This window comes from Trichoplusia ni, chromosome 7, assembly GCF_003590095.1.
Source record: "Trichoplusia ni isolate ovarian cell line Hi5 chromosome 7, tn1, whole genome shotgun sequence".
Taxonomy (NCBI): Eukaryota; Metazoa; Arthropoda; class Insecta; order Lepidoptera; family Noctuidae; genus Trichoplusia; species Trichoplusia ni.
Genome location: NC_039484.1, coordinates 7790870 through 7815098, shown reverse-complemented (window position 1 = coordinate 7815098; position 24229 = coordinate 7790870). Strand labels below are relative to the sequence as shown.

General features: G+C 38.7%; 2 protein-coding genes and 1 long non-coding RNA gene across 3 annotated transcripts; 2 read left to right on the top strand and 1 right to left on the bottom strand.

The window, feature by feature from the left end:
• Positions 1-8869: 8869 nt before the first annotated feature.
• Positions 8870-11047, bottom strand: LOC113496090. Its single transcript, XR_003400778.1, has 2 exons — positions 10982-11047; positions 8870-9616 (listed from the first exon to the last, which is right to left on the bottom strand). It is a non-coding gene; the product is annotated as an uncharacterized LOC113496090 (long non-coding RNA).
• Positions 11048-13443: 2396 nt separating this feature from the next.
• LOC113495903 lies at positions 13444-17091 on the top strand. Its single transcript, XM_026874903.1, has 2 exons — positions 13444-13476; positions 13812-17091. Exons 1-2 carry the CDS (start codon positions 13444-13446, stop codon positions 17046-17048), a joined length of 3270 nt encoding a protein of 1089 aa, XP_026730704.1. The 3' UTR covers positions 17049-17091.
• Positions 17092-19781: 2690 nt separating this feature from the next.
• On the top strand, positions 19782-24121 carry LOC113495605 (hsp70-binding protein 1). Its single transcript, XM_026874416.1, has 6 exons — positions 19782-20123; positions 20886-20966; positions 21312-21504; positions 21854-22072; positions 22528-22683; positions 23136-24121. The coding sequence occupies exons 1-6, from the start codon at positions 20001-20003 to the stop codon at positions 23438-23440; spliced, it is 1077 nt and encodes a 358-aa protein (XP_026730217.1). The 5' UTR covers positions 19782-20000; the 3' UTR covers positions 23441-24121.
• The last annotated feature ends 108 nt before the right edge of the window (positions 24122-24229 follow it).

The window sequence follows — 24229 nt, the reverse complement described above, 5'->3', positions numbered from 1 at the left end:
AGCTTCAAACCCGATGACAATGCAATTGAAAACGGCTAAACCGATTTATATAACATTTAAAAACATAGGTATTTCGATTTTATAATTCTATTAATTTATTGATAGACTATAGAGGTGTTCTTTACATATACGAATCTTGGGTTTCCAGGATTTTCCATTTTTTTATATGTGAAAATATACAGAAACTGGGACATTTGTTTAGAGCAAGACTAAAAATGCACTGACATAGAGGGAGTGATCGTATGAAATTTATGTTAAAAGAAGTTGGGTGGTTTTCATTTATACTAATTTTGTGTAAGGTAACTAGTGCCTAAAAGAGAAAAATGACAATGGACAAAGGAAGGTACATTAGCGGGTCGAACTCTATTGAAATGTAGATCTTATAGCTTTTTTATTGTTCTTCATCTTAAGTATATCAAGGAAAGCGTTTTTTATAAGAGGATACTAGTTTCTTCACAGTGCTCTGATTGAAATAAAGACGTGAACAATGCTGAAATAACTCATACGATATAAGTTTCCACTCAAGTTTGATCATTTGTATTGATTTTTACTTGTGCGGATGTAATTTTAAGCCTAAAATACATAGCGAACCATTTGAATACTAACAGCTTCACTCTTCCTATTTGAAAGGCAACAAATTATAAAACTCTTTTCACATGCATTTTCTCCTAAAATGGGCGAATTCTACGTGCTAGCAACAATACCGGTCCGCGTTCGAAATTCAAAGTGCTCGGCAGTGAGTGCGAGCTGGCAACGTCGCGCCGACCGACACAGCGCGGTATAAATAGGTGGGTGGTTCATAACTGCCAAGATAATCTTCGGGCTGACAAGACGCTTTTCATTTTTTACATTTATGTATAGTCAGCAGCCTGGCTCAAGTCTATCTGTATCCTACTTCTCGACTTCATTGCTCGGATCAACATAAATAAGCCCATTCAAGAGTATATAATCTAGAGTGCTGACCGACTTGGAATCCTTAATACACGCTAGGGAACAGCATTCAGGGCTTTAAAACATCTGTGTCATGAGTTTCACTGCTGGCTCTTCACTTTTTAACTGCTCATTTCTCGAATTCCTTGAATATCTTTTTTGGCGAGAGTTTTGTCCTTACTGGTGCACAACAATCGTGCAACCTTATAAAGCTAGCTCCGACACCTACCAAATAGATATAGAATGAAAGAGGAGCAACCTGCATTTTGTGCAGATGGCTTTCCGAATAAAGGTTTGAACGTTCATTATGATCGAGCCACGTAATTACTTATTAAACTGTAATTTTGTCATGACAAATTATCAATTTTTATTTTCTCACCTTACACCAATTGAATAGTAGTCGGCAGAATTCAATCAATATTCTGTTATTTTTATAGCACTAGAAAAGTTTCTGAATGTTATTGAAATACGTCATTACACTCATTACGAATATCGATTTAGATTTAGAACCTCTATTATCGACTTTTTAACTTTTAATACTCGATAATATTGCTACAAAAGCATTTTGACATGACGCATAAAGGAACTTACGAATCGTATTTTTTGTTGTTGTCTGTTTTTATCGTGATAAGTGATAAGACCGGAGTTTATGTTTCAGTTTTATATAAAGAAGATTTTGCTCGCAAATGAAGCGTTTACTTACTGTAGACATTCTAAACTTTCACCAAACCGCAACCCACTGAATTTAGAACCAGTTGTCGCCGAGTGGATGTGGGCGCGTTACAAGCGGCGTGGGCTATCACCTATCACCGGGAGCTACCGGTGATGCCAGCCTGCCGCCTCGCATCGTAGGTAAAAGGGAGCGCGATACTGGCCGTGCATACCTCAATTTGTTGTTACATTCTTTGATTCCCTTTTGATCGTGGAATCAAAAAATCCCTTTTGATCGTGAATACTAATCTTGTAATCTCCGATATAGTTAGTAATGCAGAACTAATGCCTTTTCAAATGCGTATAGCAATACGCGTTTAAAATATTTAAGGCGCTTCCTATATAATAATAATAATAAGACTATCTGTCTGTTTTGAAATACTGCCAGAGATTGATTACTTAATTTTAATGAATTCCTTGTGATTTTATTGTAAATAACTACATTGACAAGCTCTTAGTCTTCAAATATTACTGTGGTCTAATGTGGAGGAGTCATAGCATATTAAAATAAAATGGCAGCTACAACACTTCAAAGGTAGTTCCCTTGTTTAAAATCACAAGGGCACACCTCTACATTGTTTCATAGCGGTAAGGCCCCTTTTTGAGGAGTGGCTAATGAGACGTCACGTTGTCCGCATCTTCCGCCTGACGCAGGTCCTCAGGAAACGGCTGTTTCGGGAGGTACTTTCACAGGATCAGGTGGGAGGAAACTCCCGGGTGTTACCATTGTGAGGATCGCCCGAAGGACATGGTGGAACACGGTAAAGGTCTGCCCTGCATGGGCGAAGCACCGCTGGGTTCCATAGTGGCGGTCGGCGGCGGTGTCCTCTCACGCCCGGCCTTGGTATAATGTGTGGTCCGAAAGGGTTTGAAAAGCAGTTTCCTCCGTCTGCTATATGCTTTCAAAGGAGGAGGCTGAACACGCTAGGCAAAGAACTAAGCTATCCAGCCGCTGTGGTAGATGCCTCGGGCCGCGGGCGTCGGGAAGCACGTGACTCCCACCCTCCGTAAGCCGCTGGCCTGCGAGCCGTGAGTGATGGATAGCTCGGCTCAGGAACAGAAACAGGTCCGTGTCCGCGCATTCGTGTTCCACGCGCTCCTCAAGTAGATGTAAGCAAATTCTGTAAAGCGAATTAGAGCCGATGCCTGTCGGGGCTGCGGAATTGTCTGAAAAGGTTTAAGTAGCCCGGGCCTAGGATGAGCCATGAGGGGGTTTTAGTCAATACAACTATGACATTCCCTTCTACTTAACTCGCAAGTCTGCACAGTCAAACTAAGGCTTAGCCAAAATCAATCAATACATTTCAAGAAAGGTTCAGAAAACAGAAAGATATTCAGAGATTATTCAAACCTGTTATTTTTACTTGACATTTTCTTTGTTACTTTTTATATATTTTACGGATCATGTGAAGTGAAAAGCGTCTGGTGTCCGTGCTAAAGCAAAATCTTGCAGCGAGTTAGTGTCAGCAAAAAGACACCCAGATTCAGGACAAGCTTTCGTGGATCAAACGCCTACGAACGCTTGCTACCAGGCGCACAGGCAGCTTGGAGTATCCGCACGCAGTAGTAGCGCGCACAGAGCTGCAGCCATAGTTAGTTGGGAACTTCTACTTTTTATGCACTCCTAGTACTCTTGACAATTTAATTGATCTCTAATTTTATTAAATTAATGTAAAATAATTTAGCGCGGAACAAACAGGCAACACGTTATCAACTTGCAGTGGTTCGCGTCGAAAGGGATTGGGAGATTCTATTAGGTATATAATTTTTACAGTACTAGCTGTTACCCGCGACTTCGTCCGCGTGGATAGAAGAAATAACTTAGGATTTCTTGAAATCGGATTAGTTTTTAGAGTCCACACAACTTCTGTCCATATTTGTAAGATTTTTCATCACTGCTCGCCTCCTATTAATTATGGTGTGAATATAGATTTTATATCCTACTTGAAAAAAATATGCAGGTAGAAAGTTCACCATACATAATCTGCCAATTCATTTACATCGACTTTTCCGTGGAAATGAGATATTTTCTCGTACTAAATTGTGTTAAATCCAGGGTGTCAGCTAACTCTGTACCAAATTTCATAGAAATCGGTTCAGCCGTTCCGACGTGAAGAAGTAACAAACATACACACACACTCACAAACTTTCGCCTGTACAATATTAGTGGGATCTTACAAAAACGTTTTTTGAAACAAGTGATGAACGTGATAAGCGGCTAACTGTTGATCGGGACATTGATTGTACCGAACAAGTACACAACAAAATATTCATAATCAGTTTGAAACTCAGAAAGAAAGAATTATTGGAGTACGGCATGAAGAGATAGAAAAAGAGCGCAACGAACGTTTGAATTCTGATCGCATTCGATATTCTTTGAACGATGTCTACAACAAATTCAAGTATATTAGAATACGAAAAGCCCATGATAGGTGTATACTAGAACTGAGATGGCCAAAGCTAAGCTAAGGTAGCTAGGCTATTGCAACCAACGTCTCAAATACGTCGCAAGGAAAACAAGTTTTTTTTTTTTTATAAATATTTACGACGATCTGAGCTAGGTTTTCTTAGAAAAGTTTTCTAGACAAAATTGCCGTATATCTTCACCAGGAAGTCTATTTCCAAAGAAACTTAAAGGCGTATATACATTTCTCGTACGGGGGAACTCCTGGCCTTAACGTCGGATCGATCGTGCGACGTTGCCGCCCCGTGCAGGGCCCGCGCCCGCTCCACGACACTTCTGTTTATTTTTATTGTTGCCAATCAATTATTATTGAGGAATAGTGACAGCAGCTTACATAGTAACCTACTCTGATCTAAATATTGACTGATGTACTGTTTAATTATAGATAAATGTATCTATTTGTGGCTAAAAACTTTTCATTTACCAGGACTTAAACGAAAATAAGCTTGCCATTAATAAAACAAGAAAGAGTGGTATTATAATACCAGCCTATAAATGTCCTACTACTGGTCACAGGCCTCTTCCCATACAGTGAAGGTTTGAGCATTGATCACCACGTTAGCTCACTGCAGGTTGTCGATTTCAGATTTCTATATTCGGAATCCAGGTTTCCTCCACCTTTTCCTTCACCTTTGTCAGTGGTGTCTGAATAAATAGAAAATCATTTCAATACGCAGCTCGTTAATACTGACTTTCTCTTGATAATTCATTTATGTAACTTTTATTCTCTTTTAGTTTTGCCGTCCCTTACAGAGGCCACCTTAGAACTCTACACACTGGTATGCAAATGAGCCTAGTCCAAAATCGAAAGAAAAATACATCATGTACCTACATGGGGTACATCCATGGTTAGTGTTTAATAAAAGAAGAGTTTTTATATTGAACTAGCTGTTCTGGCGGATAATAGGGACGATGACAATTTTTTTTTGCAGTGTCCGTCTTGTAGTTTTTTTGCATAATAATGGATACTTTTTTTTAATTTATCCGGCAAGCATAATTGACCAAATTTCAGTGAATGAAACTTACGCGTGACATCACGATTAAGTATAAATTTTACCATATCGTTACGTCACAAGCCCCCTCTCCTAAACTTTAAAGCAGTTAATCTTTGTCAATTCTAGTTTTTCTGAAAAAGGAAAAAATACGTGTCTCATACTTTTCAATTGTCTAACTGAGGGACTAATGAGATTTTTTCTTTTTATATCCAGTCATCATCCTTATTCTATCGGAGTGATTTGTGAATCTCAACTCTACTCTACTTCCAATTAAATGCATTCACATCGTTCTAGCCGATGAGGAGAAGTACAGACAAATACACAAATATAGTATTATTATATTAATACTCTCTGTAAGCTAGGCCGGCTCACAAATAAATTAAGACAATAATAATTCTGCCCATCCAATACCTGCACATTTCCAATATATTATATATGTATACCTATTGTATTATATTATATATTATACCTATTGTACCTACCTATATTATAGTATATTATACCTATAGTATACCTATTGTATGCACTTGCTTTCATAAATTGCAATCTTGGTCTTTGATTGCAGGCTTTTATCTGATTAGAAATACATAATCTCATTTATATCACATATTTGCATTTTTATTGCTAACGAAGATAAATATAGAAGAACGAGTGTTATGATATTATCAGAATAAGAACAGTTCCCATCCACAAATGCACCGTGTCTATAATAGAGGAACAGCGATTATAATTCACTAGCTGTTGCCCGCGACATCGTCCACGTGGTTAGAATTTTCCCCGTTTTTTTCCACATTTTCCATTGTATCTTCGCTCCTATTAGTCGCAGCGTGGTGTTATATAGCCTCTAGCCTTCCGTGATAAATGGTCTATTCAACACAAAAATATTTTTTCAAATCGAACCAGTAGTTCCTGAGATTAGCGCGTTCAAACAAACAAACAAACTCTTCAGCTTTATATATTAGTATAGAGTATAGATCAGTCGCGGCGTGGAGTCAACCCTCACCGCACGTGCGTGACTGGGGTTCCTGGTTCGTTTTGTGTGTTCGGTTTAGTGCATAATCTAATGATCTCAAATCATCATCTCAGTCATTTTTTCCAACTATGTTGGGGTCGGCTTCTAGGCTAACCGGATTCAGCTAAGTACCAGTGATTACAAGGAGCGACTGCCTATCTGACCTCCTCAACCCAGTTACCTGGGCAACATGATACCCCTTGGTTAGACTGGTTATACTAAATTATCTCTTATCATTCATGACTGCATTTAGAAGTTAAATATATGGTGCATTGGTGCAATACAGATATACTTGTAAAATCCTTCCATCCCCACATATTTGTATACCAACGTAACATTTAGTTCTTTTTTTATATGTGTGTGTATAGCACGGAGCGCAGGTCGCAACGTTCGGCTCTTGTTCGGGTTCCGCCGCCGCCGCTATGCCAGTCGCTTGTGGACAGCGCAGCAGTGATGACGCGTCTGCAGCCCTCACGTCGCCATTTACGTACCATACATCGATTAAATGAACTCAGATTCACGCAGTTGAACGTGTAAAATTCATTATCAATATTATTTTTAAGTTAGTAAGATGTAACTGTACTATTTAACATTTTAAATGTTGAAAGACTGAAGACTTTATGTGAGCTTTCGCTCGCGGCTTCCAAGCCAAATGAAACATGAGGGAACACCATGTATTAGCGTACTAAGTAGTTTCATTTGATAAGGATCAATACCATACTATCATACGTTGCACACGGCATGTGTTTAGGGTATCCCCCCTGAATTTCCACCTAGATCCAAAACTTTTTGGCCAGTACTCCCTGACACCGGATGGCCTACCGGCACCAGGGCAGGGCGGGAGTGTCCGAAAGGCTCCGGCCCCGGAACAAAAAGGGCAAAGGAGAGCACATGGGTGGGTTTAAGTCAGTAAAAGCCTGACACACCTTTCAATGTTTCAATTCAATGATTTCACATCCGAAAAGAAAGGTCCGGTCGCCACGTCTCGAAGTAATATTAGTACCGTTGTATAAACGAGAGAGCGCACTTTATGGGGTAGAGCGGTGTCTCTCTCTCTTTAACGAGAAGTGGTGCTTCTGGTTTTCACTTGTTCCATACTGCGATCATTCGATTCATTGCATATACTGTAATTCTCATGTTAATTTTATGATTAATTAAAATATATATTCTAAATTCAATTAATGCTTTAAATTGCTTTGTCCATTTGAGCGCTGTAACTCTTTGTCGCCCTTACGCCTTTACAAAAAACCACCACTCTTCTATAAGAATTAACACTATCTTTGTCCACAACTTAATATATTAATGTACAGACTGGAAAGTTACAAACTAACCCGTCATCTGTGCCATATTTATTAAGTATTATTTTGGTTCCAATATAATTTTATTAAACTTAAAAGGTTTTTGAAGAGACTTAGAGTTACTCAAAACGATGTAGAACACAAAGCGGCAATTTGGAGGGTACATTGAAACTGATCATAAGTTCTCAGTCACAATGTCATAAGTTGGGTTCGAACCCTGCTTAGTTTCTTCGCTCCTAGATTTTAATTTTTAGGTGCGAGTGTTTATAACAGTTTGCTTAGAAACAATGATGCCATTAATAAAAAGAATCTTTATGCCAACTTTGTTCTGTAGACACCTACAGACGACGGGATTTATTGGAAACTTTTCAGAAAACTTTATACAATGGATAGCGACGCGCGCCGCCGCGCGGTCTCGGGATGTAAGGGATTTCTTTTTCCGACGCCTTTTAGACAACAGGCTAATATAAATTTATTTTCCTTTCATGTATAATTCGATTTTCATTGGAAGCTTTTATGCATTGTGGACAAAGATGCGTGTGAAGAGTAGAATATGGGTAAGTATGAGTTTTAATTCATTGATTTTACTCTTTTCTATGCGGCCTTTTATATATTTTTAGGAGCACGATTGTACACATACAAGTTGATTAGAGGGTGATAGAGGGTTGAAATAAAGATAATACCTGCGTATATTTTCAATTTGTACTTATTTATTATATAATATGACTTAAATTAATTAACATATTGTGGAAGTAAGGTCTAATATATACAAAATTAAATAATAGTGAAGAGTTGAAGGCTGGGAAGTTCTGAGCTTTTTTACACATTAAATGAATATTTATGAATATGTTAAATTATCATGTTAAAAAACATGGTATTGTGTGATATATGTATACATATTTTGTAGATCTGTATAACATGGCCTAACAATCAAAATTCAGTAAAATTTTCTGTATAGAAAATCGATTTCATAAAAGTCACTTTACATTAAATTAAAAGTCAGATATGATAATAAAAGCAAGGCTTTTAAAACGGTTTTTGAATAAAATATTCATAATTTATCTTTTTTAATTAAAATTGCTCCAGACACATTAATCAAAGAGGTTTAGCACATCTTATTAATCGTATTTATTTGTAATGAACATTGATCCTGGGCCCCAATTCTGCTTTTTGGCTTAAAATGTCAATTTTTGTATTCTCTCAAGAATTTTTCTACACAATAAATGGAAATTCTGTAAGGGACGGTACACTAGGTCCGGATAGACTGTTTTACTTTTATCAAGAAGTCTGTTTTTGTCAAAACCGAAGATAGTAAATGTCTGAATTTACCCCGCTCGACCTATTTACCTCAATTTACTTCATATGTGTTTTATACAAAAAAAATATGCAGCTAATAAAAAAAATATTTCAAAAAGATGTGCCGCATATTGAAGGATATATATAGTTATTAATTATTATATTGGGGAATCAGTGCCTCTATTCATATATTATTGTGTGAACAAAACACCTTTACATCGGCCATAACACAAATATATTGATCAGGACATAAAAAGATACCCTACTAACGGTACAATGAACTAATATATCGATTTTCTTGTTAGCCTAAACTATCTCTGTTATGATTTATTTTTAGAATGGTTTTATATATTATACCGTTCAAACACTTGAACAGTTTAAATACTGTGTGTAATTATAGCGCATGTAGTTTTTTGTTACAGTTCACAGAAAGCGACAAAACTTTCGGGACGCTAATAGAAAAAAATGGAACTAGATTTTTGATATAGGTCCACAGATTCCCAGCTGTGGGTTGATAAGTAATGAGAAGGTGAATCATTAATTTTATCTTATTATAACTTAAATATAAACGAGTATCCGAATATGGGACACAGACATTTACAGACAATTACAAAGTTTAACTCAGAACATAATTAACAGCAATTCTTTTTCGCGCTGTATTTATACATTCTAGTACTCTTTACAGTTTTTGCCGAATCAGAAAATGCAATTTCCATTGCCTACGTGCGCGCTACTCCGGTGTTGTTGACAGTAGTCCTTGGTATGTTGGCAGGCCTGTTTATGTAGGCTGTAGGGTTGTCGTGCGGGGGGCGCTGGAGGCGGCCGGGCGCGGGCGGCGGCGGCGGCGCGCGCCCCTGGTCTATTCTGATCGGCTGCGGCTGGGCGACAAAGTCCTGACGAGGTGCCATCCCTGAAAATCGATAGACGAAGCTCAATTACTCAGAATCAAATACGCTGTGGAATGTTGAATGAGGTGTTTTTCTTGTTTGGTTATGTTTTTTGATGTGGCTTATTTTTGGTACTATGTTTGTTTTTATGTTTCTGTTTAGTTCGAAGACTGAATTTATCCTGATTTTGCAGTTAAGGTATGTACTTAAATTACTTTGAATCAATTTTTAAAGTTTAAAGAGTCAAGCAGATATAATAAAAACATACTACTTTAAAGTGTCAATTGGTCGAAGCAGTAAAACATTCGTTAATAAATTAGATCTTAGTCACTGTTAGGTGTCATTAAACTTCATCACCAAACCGTTACTTTAGGCGTAAGTTACAAAAACAGCAACAAATTGTAGAAATCTCACAAAGACGAAGACTCAGTTCTGCTATTTACTAGTATTTACCTACAATGGACGATGAATAAATGGAAATTGGATTAAATTGGCGCTATTCGTATTATTCTTAGTACAATAATATGAAATTCAGTGAAGGTGTCATTATAACACGTTGTTATTAGTAAGTAATTAAATAAAATGTTCTTTTGTTATCGATTTCTACAACAACATAATTATGATAATTAATTTAGATAAGATATAGTCCTTGTGTGAGGTAAATTAGATAATTCTTGCTTGTAGCAAGTGATAAAACATTGTTATTTATTTAAATACACAAGTTTTTAATGTGTTATCAGTGCGGTATTTGTATTACCACGTCGCTTTCTCTTACTCCTTGTTTTGTTAAATTAAATCGGTCTCGCTAAATTGTAGCGAAAATCAGCGAAATGATTTCAACAATGCCGCTATTTGTAGAATGACTTTCTGGGTTTCTTTCATATTTATTGGGTGAAGATAAATCTATCCAATACTCCTTAGTATTAGATAGAGTGAACTGGTAATGAAAACTCCAATAACGAAGTTTTATCCTCTTACAATGCTATAGACACTTCAAAATGGCCACAAACGCACTCTGCCAGACAGAGAAGATACAAACAACGATGCCCTATTAAGACGCAATGTCTTTTTAAAATATTTAAGATGCGATTCAACCCCTCATACCGAACTTAACCAACGGACTTCAACTGAAACGTGTTAGAATTTAAACAATTTTTTAATATTATTATTATTTGTTTTTGTTGTCCTTATGCAACCATATTTTATCTCATTTTTCAGATAAGTCTTTTTTTTCAGATATAGAAACTTTCTTATTTGTAAAGTGAAAGGTTTTAAAGGGAAGCAAATACGAATATTCTACTCCATTCTAAGGATACCGCAAGAAAACACAATGTCAATCAAAGAACAATTATTATTTTGGATTAATTGAGACTTGACTGTTAACTCACCTGTGGTAAAACAATACAATCCTAAATATTTTAACACAACACTGAAAAATATTTGACAATGCACAAAAAAATAATAATATACGTTTAAATTGCAAAATTTTCTCGTGTACGAAAACACTATGATCTCCTGCTATGCGGAATGTTATTGTGAAAACAAGTTGGCTTGGGCATTATCAAGTGATAACGTATCTCAAGTGATATTTATCAAGCCTTATAATCCTGTGTTTATTATCATTGGAGCTACTTTTAGCATGTTAACAAGTACAGCAATTACAAGATTTTAGCTTCAAGTCCCCCTTAGCTCGGGAATTCAAACAGATTTGTCATAAACTAATTACATAACTGTGGACAATATATTATAATGATCTATCTCATTAATTTACTAAAACATCTTTTACTTGAAGTAGAAAACAATGTACCTAATGAGTTATTTTCCTTAATAACGATTCTATGTACCTAAGTTCGTGATCTGTCCCTAAAACTACTTCCGACTAGTGTTATAAACTTGAAATTTCATATTTTAGTGGTTTTTACATAATATTAATATGTCACGTAAAAGCCACTAGACGGACTCGGACGAAATTCGTAGATAGATTGATTATAACCTTTACAGACTCCGTTTTAGCCCAATTTTGTTTCGTTGTGGGATCATTTCGGGCGGAATCGCTGGCAACATGATAAATAATAATAATAAATAAATGCGGACAACATCACATACATTGTTCTGAACCCAAAGTACGTTGCTAAAGCACTTGTGTTATGGAATTCAGATACAACGAAGGTACCACAAACACCCAGACCCGAGACAATGTAGAAATGTGAATTTTTACATTGACCCGACCGGGGATCGAACGCGGATCAGAGCTAGCGACACCTTGAAACCGGTGTGTGCGCCCCTCGACCACGGAGGTCGTCTGTGGTATGTATGTGTATGATAAGTGAGAAAGAAGTATGTCACCTTATAAAGTCACATTGATACAGTATGTAGATACTTGCGTACTTAATCTAAGCGTGTAAAAATTCCTAAGATAAGCTGTTTAGTTTTCTGTCTAGTTTTCTAGCTAGAAGATGATATAGATACTACCTGAAGCGAATTCGATAACCTTCTCTATAATAACTACAACTTGTTTGGTACATGAGCCTACCTAGGTACCTAGTGTTCGGTCGATGAGCACCTAACAAGTTTTTAATATTCATGTGTTTATGTTAATACTAGCTGTTGCCCGCGACTTCGTCCCCGTGGGTAGAAGATATAAGTTATGATTTAAACCTGCCCTGTTTTTTTTCACATTTCCCATTGTATCTTCGCTCCTATTAGTCGCAGCGTGATGGTTTATAGCGTAAAGCCTTCCTCGATAAATGGTCTATTCAACACAAAAAGAATTTTTCAATTTGGACCAGTAGTTCCTGAGATTAGCGCGTTCAAACAAACAAACTCTTCAGTTTTATTTAATCACATTTAACTTTAATTATCTATTTATTTCGAACTAGTTACAGACTGTTAACCGTCATTTAATGAACCAATGTAAGTCCTCCATGTTCACGAAAGCTATTATAACAACATACTTAAATCTTTGATTGTTTATTCTCGCCAAGCCTATGGCAAAAGCCTAAGGTCATTAATATTTTTAAAACGGAATAAGTAATATTAATTAACATATAATAATTAGGTATTATACATGCCTTGCAGACAATCTGTCAATGGCTGTAAATGATTTCTTCTCTATTTACGGTAACCTCTTTTTGTGTGGTTCGCATGTGGCTTAACATACCCTTGAAAGGGTGTCAGTAGTATGTCTGTCTGTTTCAATGGTACGCTCGGCAGATCAAACATCGGCTGAACGTATAATGCCACATATATAAAGTATTATTAAATATGTAATATGGATTGGGTTATGTTTAAGTCACATGCACAAAAACTCCAGACTCAGAACAAGCATTCGTGGACCACACAAACATTTGTCCTGCGCGGGAACGTTGAGTTCGATGCTCGACCACTTGATAATCTGTGCAGTGCAGTCCATATTGTATATTATACGATTATTTCATTTCTTTAGCACTGACATTTTTTCTTTGTTTAGTTATAATTAATTTGTTGAAGATTCCCTGAAGGGTGTAGTAGATTCCCTGCGTTATCTCTTGTCAGCCAACCTGTAAAGGTGACAGGGAACAAATAATCCGTCGGCAATCTACAGCTCTTCTCTAGTGGCTCCTAGAAGCTGTTCGCAGCGGCCACACCCTGGTAACCACGTTGGCTCGTGGGCTAAACCTAGAGAAGGGGGCCTGGTGATAACATCTCCCAAGCCAGAACGGAAATCCCCCGAATTTGTGTCGTTTACAAGACACCGAGGCAATCGCAGGAAGGCCTAGAGGCAGCGATAGGGATGGTGTTATCGTATGTCAAACTGCTGCATCTGGCATCTCTCTGATCGTAACGGTTCACCGTTCCATCGGATAAAGAGATGTTAGACGAGAGAGTGCTCCTACGTTTGCGCGTATGTTTGAGCACTATAATATATCCTGCGCATCTGACTGCTTCCACACAATGGACTCCGATTTGGCAAAGACTGGTGGCGATGGGTTGAGGTAGAGAGGTTCGGGCTGATGCAACCTGAGCTTTGTCTGAGACCTGCACACTAGCGGCTCTGGGGGTGTGAGTACACGCCGTGGTCGTTTTCTCTTTGAATTGGGGGGACAGAGAGAATCCGGCAGCACCCAGGGTGACAAAGCAGCCCTTTTTAGGGGAGCACTGCTTTCCCTGCTCAGCCTGGGAGGGGGCTAGAAAAGGTGCCCCAAAAAATGCTCACCCCAAACACTTTTTGGATAGTAGTTACCACGGCTGCTTCCGCATCTTTTTATTCGTGGTCCACGCAACAGTATTAATAAACTTAAATCACCAATACTGACTTTTGGTGCATGGAATGTCCGCACCCTTCTCGACCGTGACACAAACGCCTGCCCAGAACGAAAATCTGCCATAGTTGCTCGGGAACTACATCGCTACAGCATTGATATAGCTGCTATAAGCGAAACCCACCTTGCCGAAGAGGGCGAATTAGTCGAGCATGGCGGTGGCTACACTTTTTACTGGAAGGGCACTGCTGCAACAGAACCAAGAAGGTCGGGAGTTGGTTTTGCGATCAAGAACAATCTTGTGAAGACACTACAAGAATGTCCAATTCATATCTCGGACCGTATTACCACTTTGCGCCTTCACTTAGACTGTGATAACTTCCTTAACGTCATCAGTGCCTATGCACCGACGCTAGATAGTTCCGACGACACTAAGGATAAATTTTACGAGGAACTTACACAATGTCTTCATAAAATACCGAACAGAGAGAAGATACTGTTATTAGGTGACTTCAATGCCAGAGTTGGACGAGATTATGAAGCGTGGCCTAAAGTTGTGGGTAGACATGGGGTAGGCAACGTCAACTCTAATGGCCAGTTGCTGCTTAGTTTGTGTGCTCAATTCCAACTTGCAATCACAAACACCATGTTTCGCCTTGCTGCTAAGCACAAAACTACGTGGATGCATCCCAGATCTAAGCACTGGCACCTAATTGACTATGCCATCACGAGGCAGCGGGACATCTCTCAGGTCCTAGTCACTCGTGTCATGCGCGGTGCTCACTGCTGGACGGACCATAGGCTTCTTGTCACCAAACTTCGTTTATGCCTTCGGCGGCCATTTAGAGCTAGCATGAAAAAGCCTCGAAGCATAGACATTGAGAAACTCAAATATCCGGCACCCCGAGAAAAATACGCTGAATTGCTGGCATGTGATTTACACTCTCATCAAAATACCGGTGACATTGATACTGATTGGAAAGCTCTGTCGTCGTCAGTTCTTGATGTAGCCATTAACACCATAGGCTTAAAAACAAGACGCAAACAAGACTGGTTTGATGAGAACGACGAAGTTCTTACTAAAGCTATTGCCAAACACCGAGAACTTCTCAAGCACAGTAAGAACAGCACTCTAATAAGAGAGAGCGACCGCGAGTTGTGTAAGCTCACGAGATGTACCAAAGATAAATGGTGGCAAGACAAGGCTCAGTACATACAGTGGCTTGCTGACAGTAATCAGCTCGGGAATTTCTATAGCGAAATTCGCGGTCTTATGGGTACCATCAACTTCATAAAGGTACCACTGAAGTCGCTGGATGGCAACAGTCTGCTAACGAGCAAAAATGAAGTGCTAGATCGATGGGCAGAATATTTCAAGAATCTACTTAATTTAGATCGAACAGCCGATCTACGATATATAGACACTTTGCCTCAACTTCAAATAGCAGAAGAGCTGGATGATGCCTTGTCTAAGCACGAAGTAGTTTGTGCCATCAAACAACAGCAGAATCAGCGTGCGGTTGGCTTAGACCTTGTACCAGGTGAACTTCTGAGATATGGCGGCGAGGAGTTGCATTCGCGAGTCTGGGAAATGTTTGTGCTTATGTGGGAGAAAGAGCAGGTTCCTGATGCTTTTAAATTATCACGCATCAGGGCTCTCTATAAGAACAAAGGCGACCGGTCGGAATGTGGTTCTTACCGAGGTATCTCACTGCTCTCTGTTCCTGGAAAAGTCTTCGCCAGAGTACTACTAAACCGCCTCAGGAATCTCTCTGAAAAGATTCTGCCAGAAACCCAATTTGGTTTCAGACCAGATAGAGGGACTTGTGAGGCAATATTCGCAGTCCGTCAACTTCAGGAAAAAAGTAGAGAGCAGGGCCAGCACTTGTATCTATGCTTTATTGATCTGGAAAAAGCATTCGACTGTGTCCCTCGCGAGGCTCTCTGGAAGGTACTGAGAAAGTTCGGGTGTACAGAGAAATTCATAAGACTCCTGCGACTCCTGCACGATGACATGCAATGTTGTGTAGCGATTGAAGATGACCAATCAAGCTTCTTTTCCGTCACCTGTGGAGTGAAACAAGGTTGTGTCTTGGCTCCTACATTGTTTGCATTATATTTCGCAGTTGTGGTCCGGGAAGTATCGACCTCTTCTCTTGAAGGAATTCGTATTCGTTATCGGACTGATGGGAAACTTTTTAACCTGAATAGACTCAGGGCGACCACAAAGGTGTCCTATGCACATATAGAGGACATTATGTATGCAGATGACCTTTGTTTCGTAGCTCAATCCCCTGAAGTTCTGCAGCAGTTAGTCACGAACCTTCACAAGCAGTGCTGTACTTTTGGCCTAAAGATCAGCGTGAAGAAGACAGAAGTGATGTCACTGGACAGTCACGGACATGAAGAACTGACCATCGTGCTTGGTGAAGATGTGCTGAAACAGGTCGATACATTTCGATACTTGGGTAGCACTATAACATCAAAGTGCGACCTTGACGCCGAAATGAATAGCAGAATTGGTGCTGCAGCTGCTGCTTTCGGCAAACTCGATAAGAAGGTCTTCAGTTCCCATGACTTAAAGCTATCCACAAAGGTCTCTGTTTATATGGCAGTTGTGTTGCCTTGCCTACTTTATTCAGCGGAAACATGGACGCCGTACCGACGCCACATCAGACAACTAGACCGCTTCCACATCAAATGTCTGCGCAAAATATTAAATATCCGCTGGTCTGATCGTGTGCGTAATACAGATGTGTTGAGGAGGGCCAAGGTAGGTGGCATTGAGGCATACCTTATGAGGAGACAGCTGCGTTGGTGCGGACATGTATTCCGCATGCCGGATACTAGGGTGGCCAAGCGCATCCTCTACTCTGAGCTGCAAGAGGGCAAGCGAAAATGTGGCGGTCAACTGCTGCGATACAAGGATGTGCTGAAGCGACACATGAAAAGCTGTTCCATAGATCCGTCTCAGTGGGAGAAACTGGCATCCAACCGCAGAGACTGGAGAAGCCGCGTAAAAGCCAATATCTATGACTTTGAAGCCCGTCGGCTTTCTGAGCTGGATGCCAAACGAGATGAGTTGAAAGCGCGACCACCTGTAGCTATCAACTACAACTTTGTGGCTGGTACCCTGACATGCCCGCAGTGTGCGCGGACTTTTACGCACAAAATTGGTTACTCCAGCCACATGAGAGCACACGCACGCCAATAGAGTCGAAGCAGTCGCCGTTACCGAAATCGGTGTGGAAGATTATTATTATAATTTGTTGAATGGTTTCTAGCTATATAACAGTAGGCAACTTGTCGATAGTCATCAAGGGACGGCAAATTGATTGTAAGTGCAATTATTTCACTCTAATTCTCTATCTTTATGTATTTATTTAAAATTAAAAATAATGTTCTATTCTACAGAGTCCAAACAACATTTACTGGATATGTAGCGAGTAGCGTGCTGTTTGTGATAGAGGAACAGAAGATCGGACTGTTTCAGTTACTCTTTTACAATTTGCTAGCCTTACTAGTTTGCTAGAATGTTTGATAAAGCCTACATTTAAGGTTAAACTGTCATAAGAGTATGAAATCTATCAAGAGGTTCAAAGCTGGGTTACTGTGACGAGTTCACGTTGTCTTATTATATTTTATCTTATTACTAGCTTTCCCGGCGGACTTCGTACCGCCTTAGAGTCGATGATAATATTGCTGATTGTTTTTAAGTAATCATTTTAAGTTGTATATAGGTTGTAAATAAGAAACACATGATTTACTAATATTGCCGATTGAATTAGTTTTTTATGCTAATCGCGGCCCTTCAGCAAGATCGCAACCACCTTCATATACATCTACTGCAACTTAGAGCCAAACTCATGGGTGCTGCCAATAGATAGTCAAAGGCAATGATTATTGGCAGTAGGCACTATCGCAACGCTCTTGATCTGTCCTCTCTAAGGCCTCTGTGTCTTGATGGTGAGATGATCCCCTACTCGGAGACGGCTAAAAACCTGGGGGTGTTAATGGATTCACACCTTTCATGGCGTGATCAAGTAAACGAGGTAAGTCGCAAGGTCCACTTTTCCTTACACTCTCTTCGATGCTTACAAACTTTTCTTCCCCACAAGACCAAAATTCTATTAGCCCAATCCCTTATCCAACCCATTATTGACTATGCCGATGCTTGTTACTTGGATGCCACCGAGGAGCTGCTTAATAAGCTTGAGTACTTGCAAAATTTGTGTATCCGCTTTATTTTTGGGCTAAAAAAATACGATCACATCTCGCAGTTTCGCAAAGAACTCAAGTGGCTCCCGATTCGCCTTCGCAGGAACACTCGTATCCTATGTCTCCTATACAATGTTCTTCACAACCCACTATATCCTTCCTATTTGCGTGACCGCTTCTCCTATATCCGCCCTCCCGACGCCCTTTGCAGATCACACCTTAAATCCCATCTCAAAATTCAACCCCACTCCACCGACTTCTATTCCTTCTCCTTCTCTGTTCATGCAGCGCGACTGTGGAATGCCCTACCGCCTAGCATTCGTGGCTCCCAATCTGTCAGCCTATTCAAACGTCGTGTCAAAGAACACTATCTCGCCTCAGTAAGATAGTCTTATTTCCTCATCCATGTAACTTTATATATATATATGTATATATCCATGTATATATTTGATATAAATTGTACTTCTTTTTTTCCTATATTTTTTTTTTTTTTTTTACACACTGTGTCTATGTTTCCTCTTTTCTTATCTCCTGTCGCAGGTCTGCTGGCAGAAATTTCTTAAGAAATAAGCAGTACCTTTGTACCTATTGTATTTTCATTTTTATACTTGTTTTATTCCTACAATGTTGTGTGTACATAAATAAATAAATAAATAAATAAATAAATAAAGATATCTAGTTTATTTTTGATTTTGACTACCATTCCCCGATTTAATGGTACCACCTTCATGTATTACTGCTACCTGCTCTACTGGTAATCCCCTCATGACTGCTACCTACTCTAAGGTCCCACCCTACTCTCACGCGTACAGTACCTGCTACCCAGCTATAACCCTCACTGCTCTACTGGTAATCCCTTCATGACTGCTACCTACTCTAAGGTCATGAAATACTACTATCTGATCTCCTGGTATCACCCTAATCAACTACGGCTACGTGCTCTCCTGGTACCGCCCTCGTGCTCCCCAGCTACAACCCTCATGAAATACTACTATCTGATCTCCTGGTATCACCCTATGGACAACAAAAGTTTTACATGTAATAAACAAATCAGCATTTATTGAAATGAAAGTATTCATATCGAGTTTTCATTGTTTTTAAGATGTATTCTGTTTTCGGGACGGAAACAAATCCAACAAATCAAAAACCATGGCAATCGGTCCAGCCGTTCTCGAGTTATAAGTGTTGTAACAAACACGACTTTCTTATATATATATAGATAGAAGTAGTTTTAATATTGATTTCTTACAAATATCAAATTGTCATCCATACGTCATTACATAGCTGTCATTTGCGTTTTGTTATACCACGTTTTATAGTGACTGACGTTTCATGTCAAGTCACACGGGAACGCTGTCGAACGGGATAAAAATATCCTATGTCCGTCTCCTGGCTCTAAGCTACCTCCCTACCAATTTTCAGCCAAATCTGTTCTGCCGTTCTTGAGTTATAAGTGGTGTAACTAACACGACTTTCTTTTATATATATAGATTAGGTTAGAGCTTATTATTTTAATTTTATACCAAATATAAGTAAATATTAAACTTTCCTCAAGAGTATAAATATAGATAGCCTGTATTTATATTATTTAAACATAAAACCGCGTATATAAAAAGAATAACAAATAAATCTACGTTACGTACATGTATGCTTAAAAGACTAGTTTTCGTGCCATTGTATGTTTTTAAACATTGACTGTCATAATTTTGACAGTGTCATTCATAGCGACAGTGACATTTCTTAATGGTGTGCGGTCAAGCGTTTGCTTCTCGATAATTCTTTAATTTTCTAGAGGCTGTTACCCATTAGTAAGTGATTCATCGCATAACATAAAAGCTGTGGCTATCGTTAATTATACACATTTAGTTAACATCAAGCAAACGACTAGTTTGTCGATATTTTTAGTAAAGTGTGCATTTGAGTGTAAACGAAGTTTTTGTTAATTAAAATGGGTTCGAATAACCCTGAAAACCGGCGTCCGATGTCTGGGGCTCTCACGTATCCTGCCAGCAGTCAGCAGAGCCCAGCACAGCGCGTTGCGGAGCAGCCGAGGCAACCACGAAGTTTGCAGGTTAAAAGATTGCATCATGTACTTTTATAAATTAACTTCGATTGTCATTAATTGGCCTAGCCTTTTCTCAACTATGTTGGGGTGGGCTACCAGTCTAACCGTTTTCAGCTAAGTACCAGTGTTTTACAAGGAGCAACTGCCTATCTGACCTCCTCAACCCAGTTACCTGGGCAATACGATACACCTTGGTTAGACTGGTTGTCAGACTTTTTCAAGCTTCTGACTACCTGTAACGACTATCAAGGATTTAGGACTAACAGCCGGGACCCTCAATTTAACATGCCTTTCCAATCCAAAACACGGAGGAACTTGTTATGACAAAGATGGTCACCCATCTACGGACTAACCGCGTCAAGCATAGCTTAACCTGTGATTGATTCACTTATGCGGTTACAGCTTAGCCACAAGCTCCTCAAATTAACTTCGATTGTATGAGAAAGCAATCCTATTTTAATTTTAGAGATTATAGAGTCACTCAAACTCTACTTACTAATTAGTTCAATTCAGCAACATAAAAAAATAATTTATTTTTAATGATCTATTCATTACAAACATGAATCTGTATTTAAAAGTATTAATTATGCTTGATATGAAACCTGAATAATTATAGTACTAAAAGATTGATGATTCAGACAAATACCTTAATATTTGAACATATCTTTATCAAGTCTAACTGAATCAATGAATCATGAATGGAAAAATTACTGTAACTTCATATCTAATTAAAAAATTGAAGTGTTTTGACTTAAATTAATATTTTAGGGTTTGTTGCGGTTTGCCATGGAAGCTACACAGGCTGAGGACGCTCCAGGAAACTCAGAAGTGGGTCCCTTAGATGAAGAGGTAAAATTTGTACTTTTTTAACTATTGCACGTGCTTTTCTTTTCCTCTTTTTTTTTTCAATAAATTCATGTCATGCAAGTCATGCTACAGTTTAAAAGATTGTGTTGGTTACACAGTTTGCATGTCAATTAAAGTATATTATTTAGTTATTTAAATGTATTTATTTACTAGTGGCTATAAAACTCTTTCTTTACTAATATTAAAAACAAAAATCTATGAAAACCTTTTTGACAATAGTTTATTTTTTAATGCTCAAAGTAAATTGCAACAATTACCAAAATTAATCTTTCCAAGACAAATAAGCAGTTTAAAAGTTAAACCTAAAATATATATAACCTGTTACAGAGGCGGCAGTTCCTTGAGGATGCATTGAAAAGTTTACAAGTGAATGTGGCGGAAGTGCTGGAGAATGCAATCAAAGTGCTGACGAACTCTGCGAAGATGAATAGCATACAGCTCGGTGAGGCTCTGCCTGATGATGTGAAGAACGCCTTTACCGTACTCCTGGATTACGTTGAAGACTTGGATGTGGCTAATGGTGGGTAGTTTATGTTAAGTTGATTGAATACTAGTTAGTTATAAGATTTTTAAGGTTATCTATTTATACTGATTTGCAACAAAACTATAGTTTTTATTGGTAAGTAACAAAAATTTGTTAAATCAATCCAATGATGAACAGCTAGTAAATGTAGTATTTAATATGTTCTAAATGTCTGACTATATTAGTTATTTTGTTATCCAATAGTACAAAATACAAAGTACAGTACAAAATAATCTTTTGGTAAATCATGTGCACTTTTTATCTAGATATAATATGCGAAAAGATCAAAAGCAATCAAACAAAATACGACTGAAAAAGCCTATATTCCGATTCTATCATATTTCAGATTTCTACAAGATGGGCGGTTTCGCAGTGTTCGCGATTTGCTATGGCAGTGAGAACGAGGAGGTCCGCTCCCGAGCCAGCTCACTGCTGGGCACGCTCTGCCAGAACAACCCCTTCTGCCAGACCCGGGCCCTCGAGTGTGGCCTACTCAATGTCCTGCTCAACTTAGTGGAGTCGGAGCGCGGAGTCACACTTGCCAAGTGCCTATTTGCTATATCTTGTAAGTGTACTCGTTGATTTTCTATCCCCAATATCTAAAACAGAGTTATAAGATTAAGAAATGACTCAGGACTAAAACGGCGCGGTGAGCCAAGTGGTTGACATCACCACATCAAAGCGCAACGTGTCGCGGGTTCGATCCCCTTGTAGGACAAGCGTCTGTGTGTTTGATTCAAAATTCATACATTATTTCAAAATCCAGTTGCCGTGAATGTTTGTCGAAACCCCGCGACATAAGGATTAAATTCCTTAGTGCAATCGATTTATACAAATAAAGAAAATAAAATATATTTTTACATACCAAGTGACTGTATCACTGTATTTACCTAAATACCTGGTTGCTCTTTTACTTTAAATCCACGGCGTAAAGCCTCATTCACAACTACAATAATATACTGTCGCTGTTAGTAGGTCTTCCAATATTGTATTAATTTTAACCTCCTTCCCTCATGGTAGGCGCGGTGCGTGAGTTCGAGCCGTCGTGTCGCGAGCTGATCGCGCAGGGCGGCTGCTACACGCTGCTGCAGCTGCTGAGCGTGCCCGAGCCCGCCGCCAGGACCAAGGCGGCCTTCCTCGTCAGATACTTCGCACAGCATTATAGCGAAGCTAAAGGTAACAACATCTATAACTAGTGCCTTTGTAGTTCTAAGTACGGGATATGGAAATTTGAGCGCAGAATTTAAGACTATGATCATGAGATTCAGTAGAAAATTAACTCGTGGTATATAGGTTGTCATAAGTCATTAGCTTTATGCTTAGTATCAAATACGGTGTATAAGAAAAATAGGTGGTAAAATCATCCAAGTCAAGTATATTAGGAATATGTATATAAGTATGTTAGGAATATGCTAGTACTACTGAATAGTTTGTGTGTCGGAAATCAAAGTCGACGAACCCATTGAAGAAAATGGCAGTATTATATATTTCCGTAGGCGCGGACTGGTACTCTTAAATAATTTTCCTCTCCTGGGAGTGCTAATTTGTAAAGCTCGATCTGAGCACAACCGCTCAACGAACTTGTTAACATTATTAAATTAACACACAAACTATATTTCTATTTTCAGAACAATTCGTGAAAGAAAACATCGTGCGGACAATAACTGCATTAATAGAGAAAGGCCGAGACGAGAGTACCGAACACCTGCTCAGCATTCTGCAGGTCATGTCCGACGACCTCGACCCCAAAGTGCTGAGCCAGTGCCGGGATCCCAGTCTGAAGCTGGAGACAGTCCTAAAAAACTACCTCAAACGACCAGAATTGAAGGATGATCGGTATTGCGAGGAAAAGGAGTATTGTAACGAGTTGCTCAATAGAATATTCAACCAGCAACAACGGGTTGACCATGTTGAAGAGTTAGCTGACAGATAGGATATGTTGTGCTGCGTATTAGCAGGGTAAATAATAAGTGATGTTACAAACTCTGAATAAAGATGGCTGTTTACTGTAAGCTTAATGCTTACTTAGGGTTAAATCATATGTGGTGGCATTGAAACGCATTGTCATATCTCTGTCCTTGTCTTTTCACTTAGAGGCGTATTTGCTAGAGCGAGAAAGCAACTTCTACTCTCAAACTCTCGCTATCTCGCTCTGAAAAATGGCGGTTTTGAGGGTTAAAAAAGGTTTGAAGGTATAGGAAAGTGCTATTCGATACTGCCAAATGTGATTTCACCCATCTGTACATACATACATACACTTAGATTATGATTTAGTAATCATACTCCGTATAGTTTCACTTTACATAATTTATATTGTAAAAAGCATTTTGTTCATTGCAATGAGTTCTACTTGAATATTGTTAGTTTTGTTGCATTTTAATTAGGCAATATAAGGCTAGTACAAGCTGCAATGGATGTCACCAATACTGGTTACTACCGGCTTAAAAAAACATATTTTTGTTTTTGTAAACTGGTAGTCAAAAAACGTATCGTAACACTACTAATAATATAGGTAACTGCTTGTCCAGATGTGTTGGATAATTTTGTATGTGTGTCGTTATAAACTGTGATTCTGTAAAGTTATTGCATTTTGTATAGATGACTGAATTTCTTTTTTACTTGTTTTGCTTTAAACTAATACATTTAATACAAACTACATTCAAATACCATACTGGTATAATCCGCTATAAAAACATTTCTTATCACATATTCACATAAATGT

Coding starts and splice junctions, on each gene's coding strand:
- LOC113495903 (XM_026874903.1), top strand. CDS start 13,444: ATGTTAGACGAGAGAGTGCTCCTACGTTTGCGC. Junction 13,477..13,811: donor GAGTGCTCCTACGTTTGCGC/GTATGTTTGAGC, acceptor TTTGGATAGTAG/TTACCACGGCTGCTTCCGCA.
- LOC113495605 (XM_026874416.1), top strand. CDS start 20,001: ATGGGTTCGAATAACCCTGAAAACCGGCGTCCGATGTCTGGGGCTCTC. Junction 20,124..20,885: donor GGCAACCACGAAGTTTGCAG/GTTAAAAGATTG, acceptor TTAATATTTTAG/GGTTTGTTGCGGTTTGCCAT. Junction 22,684..23,135: donor GCATTATAGCGAAGCTAAAG/GTAACAACATCT, acceptor TTCTATTTTCAG/AACAATTCGTGAAAGAAAAC.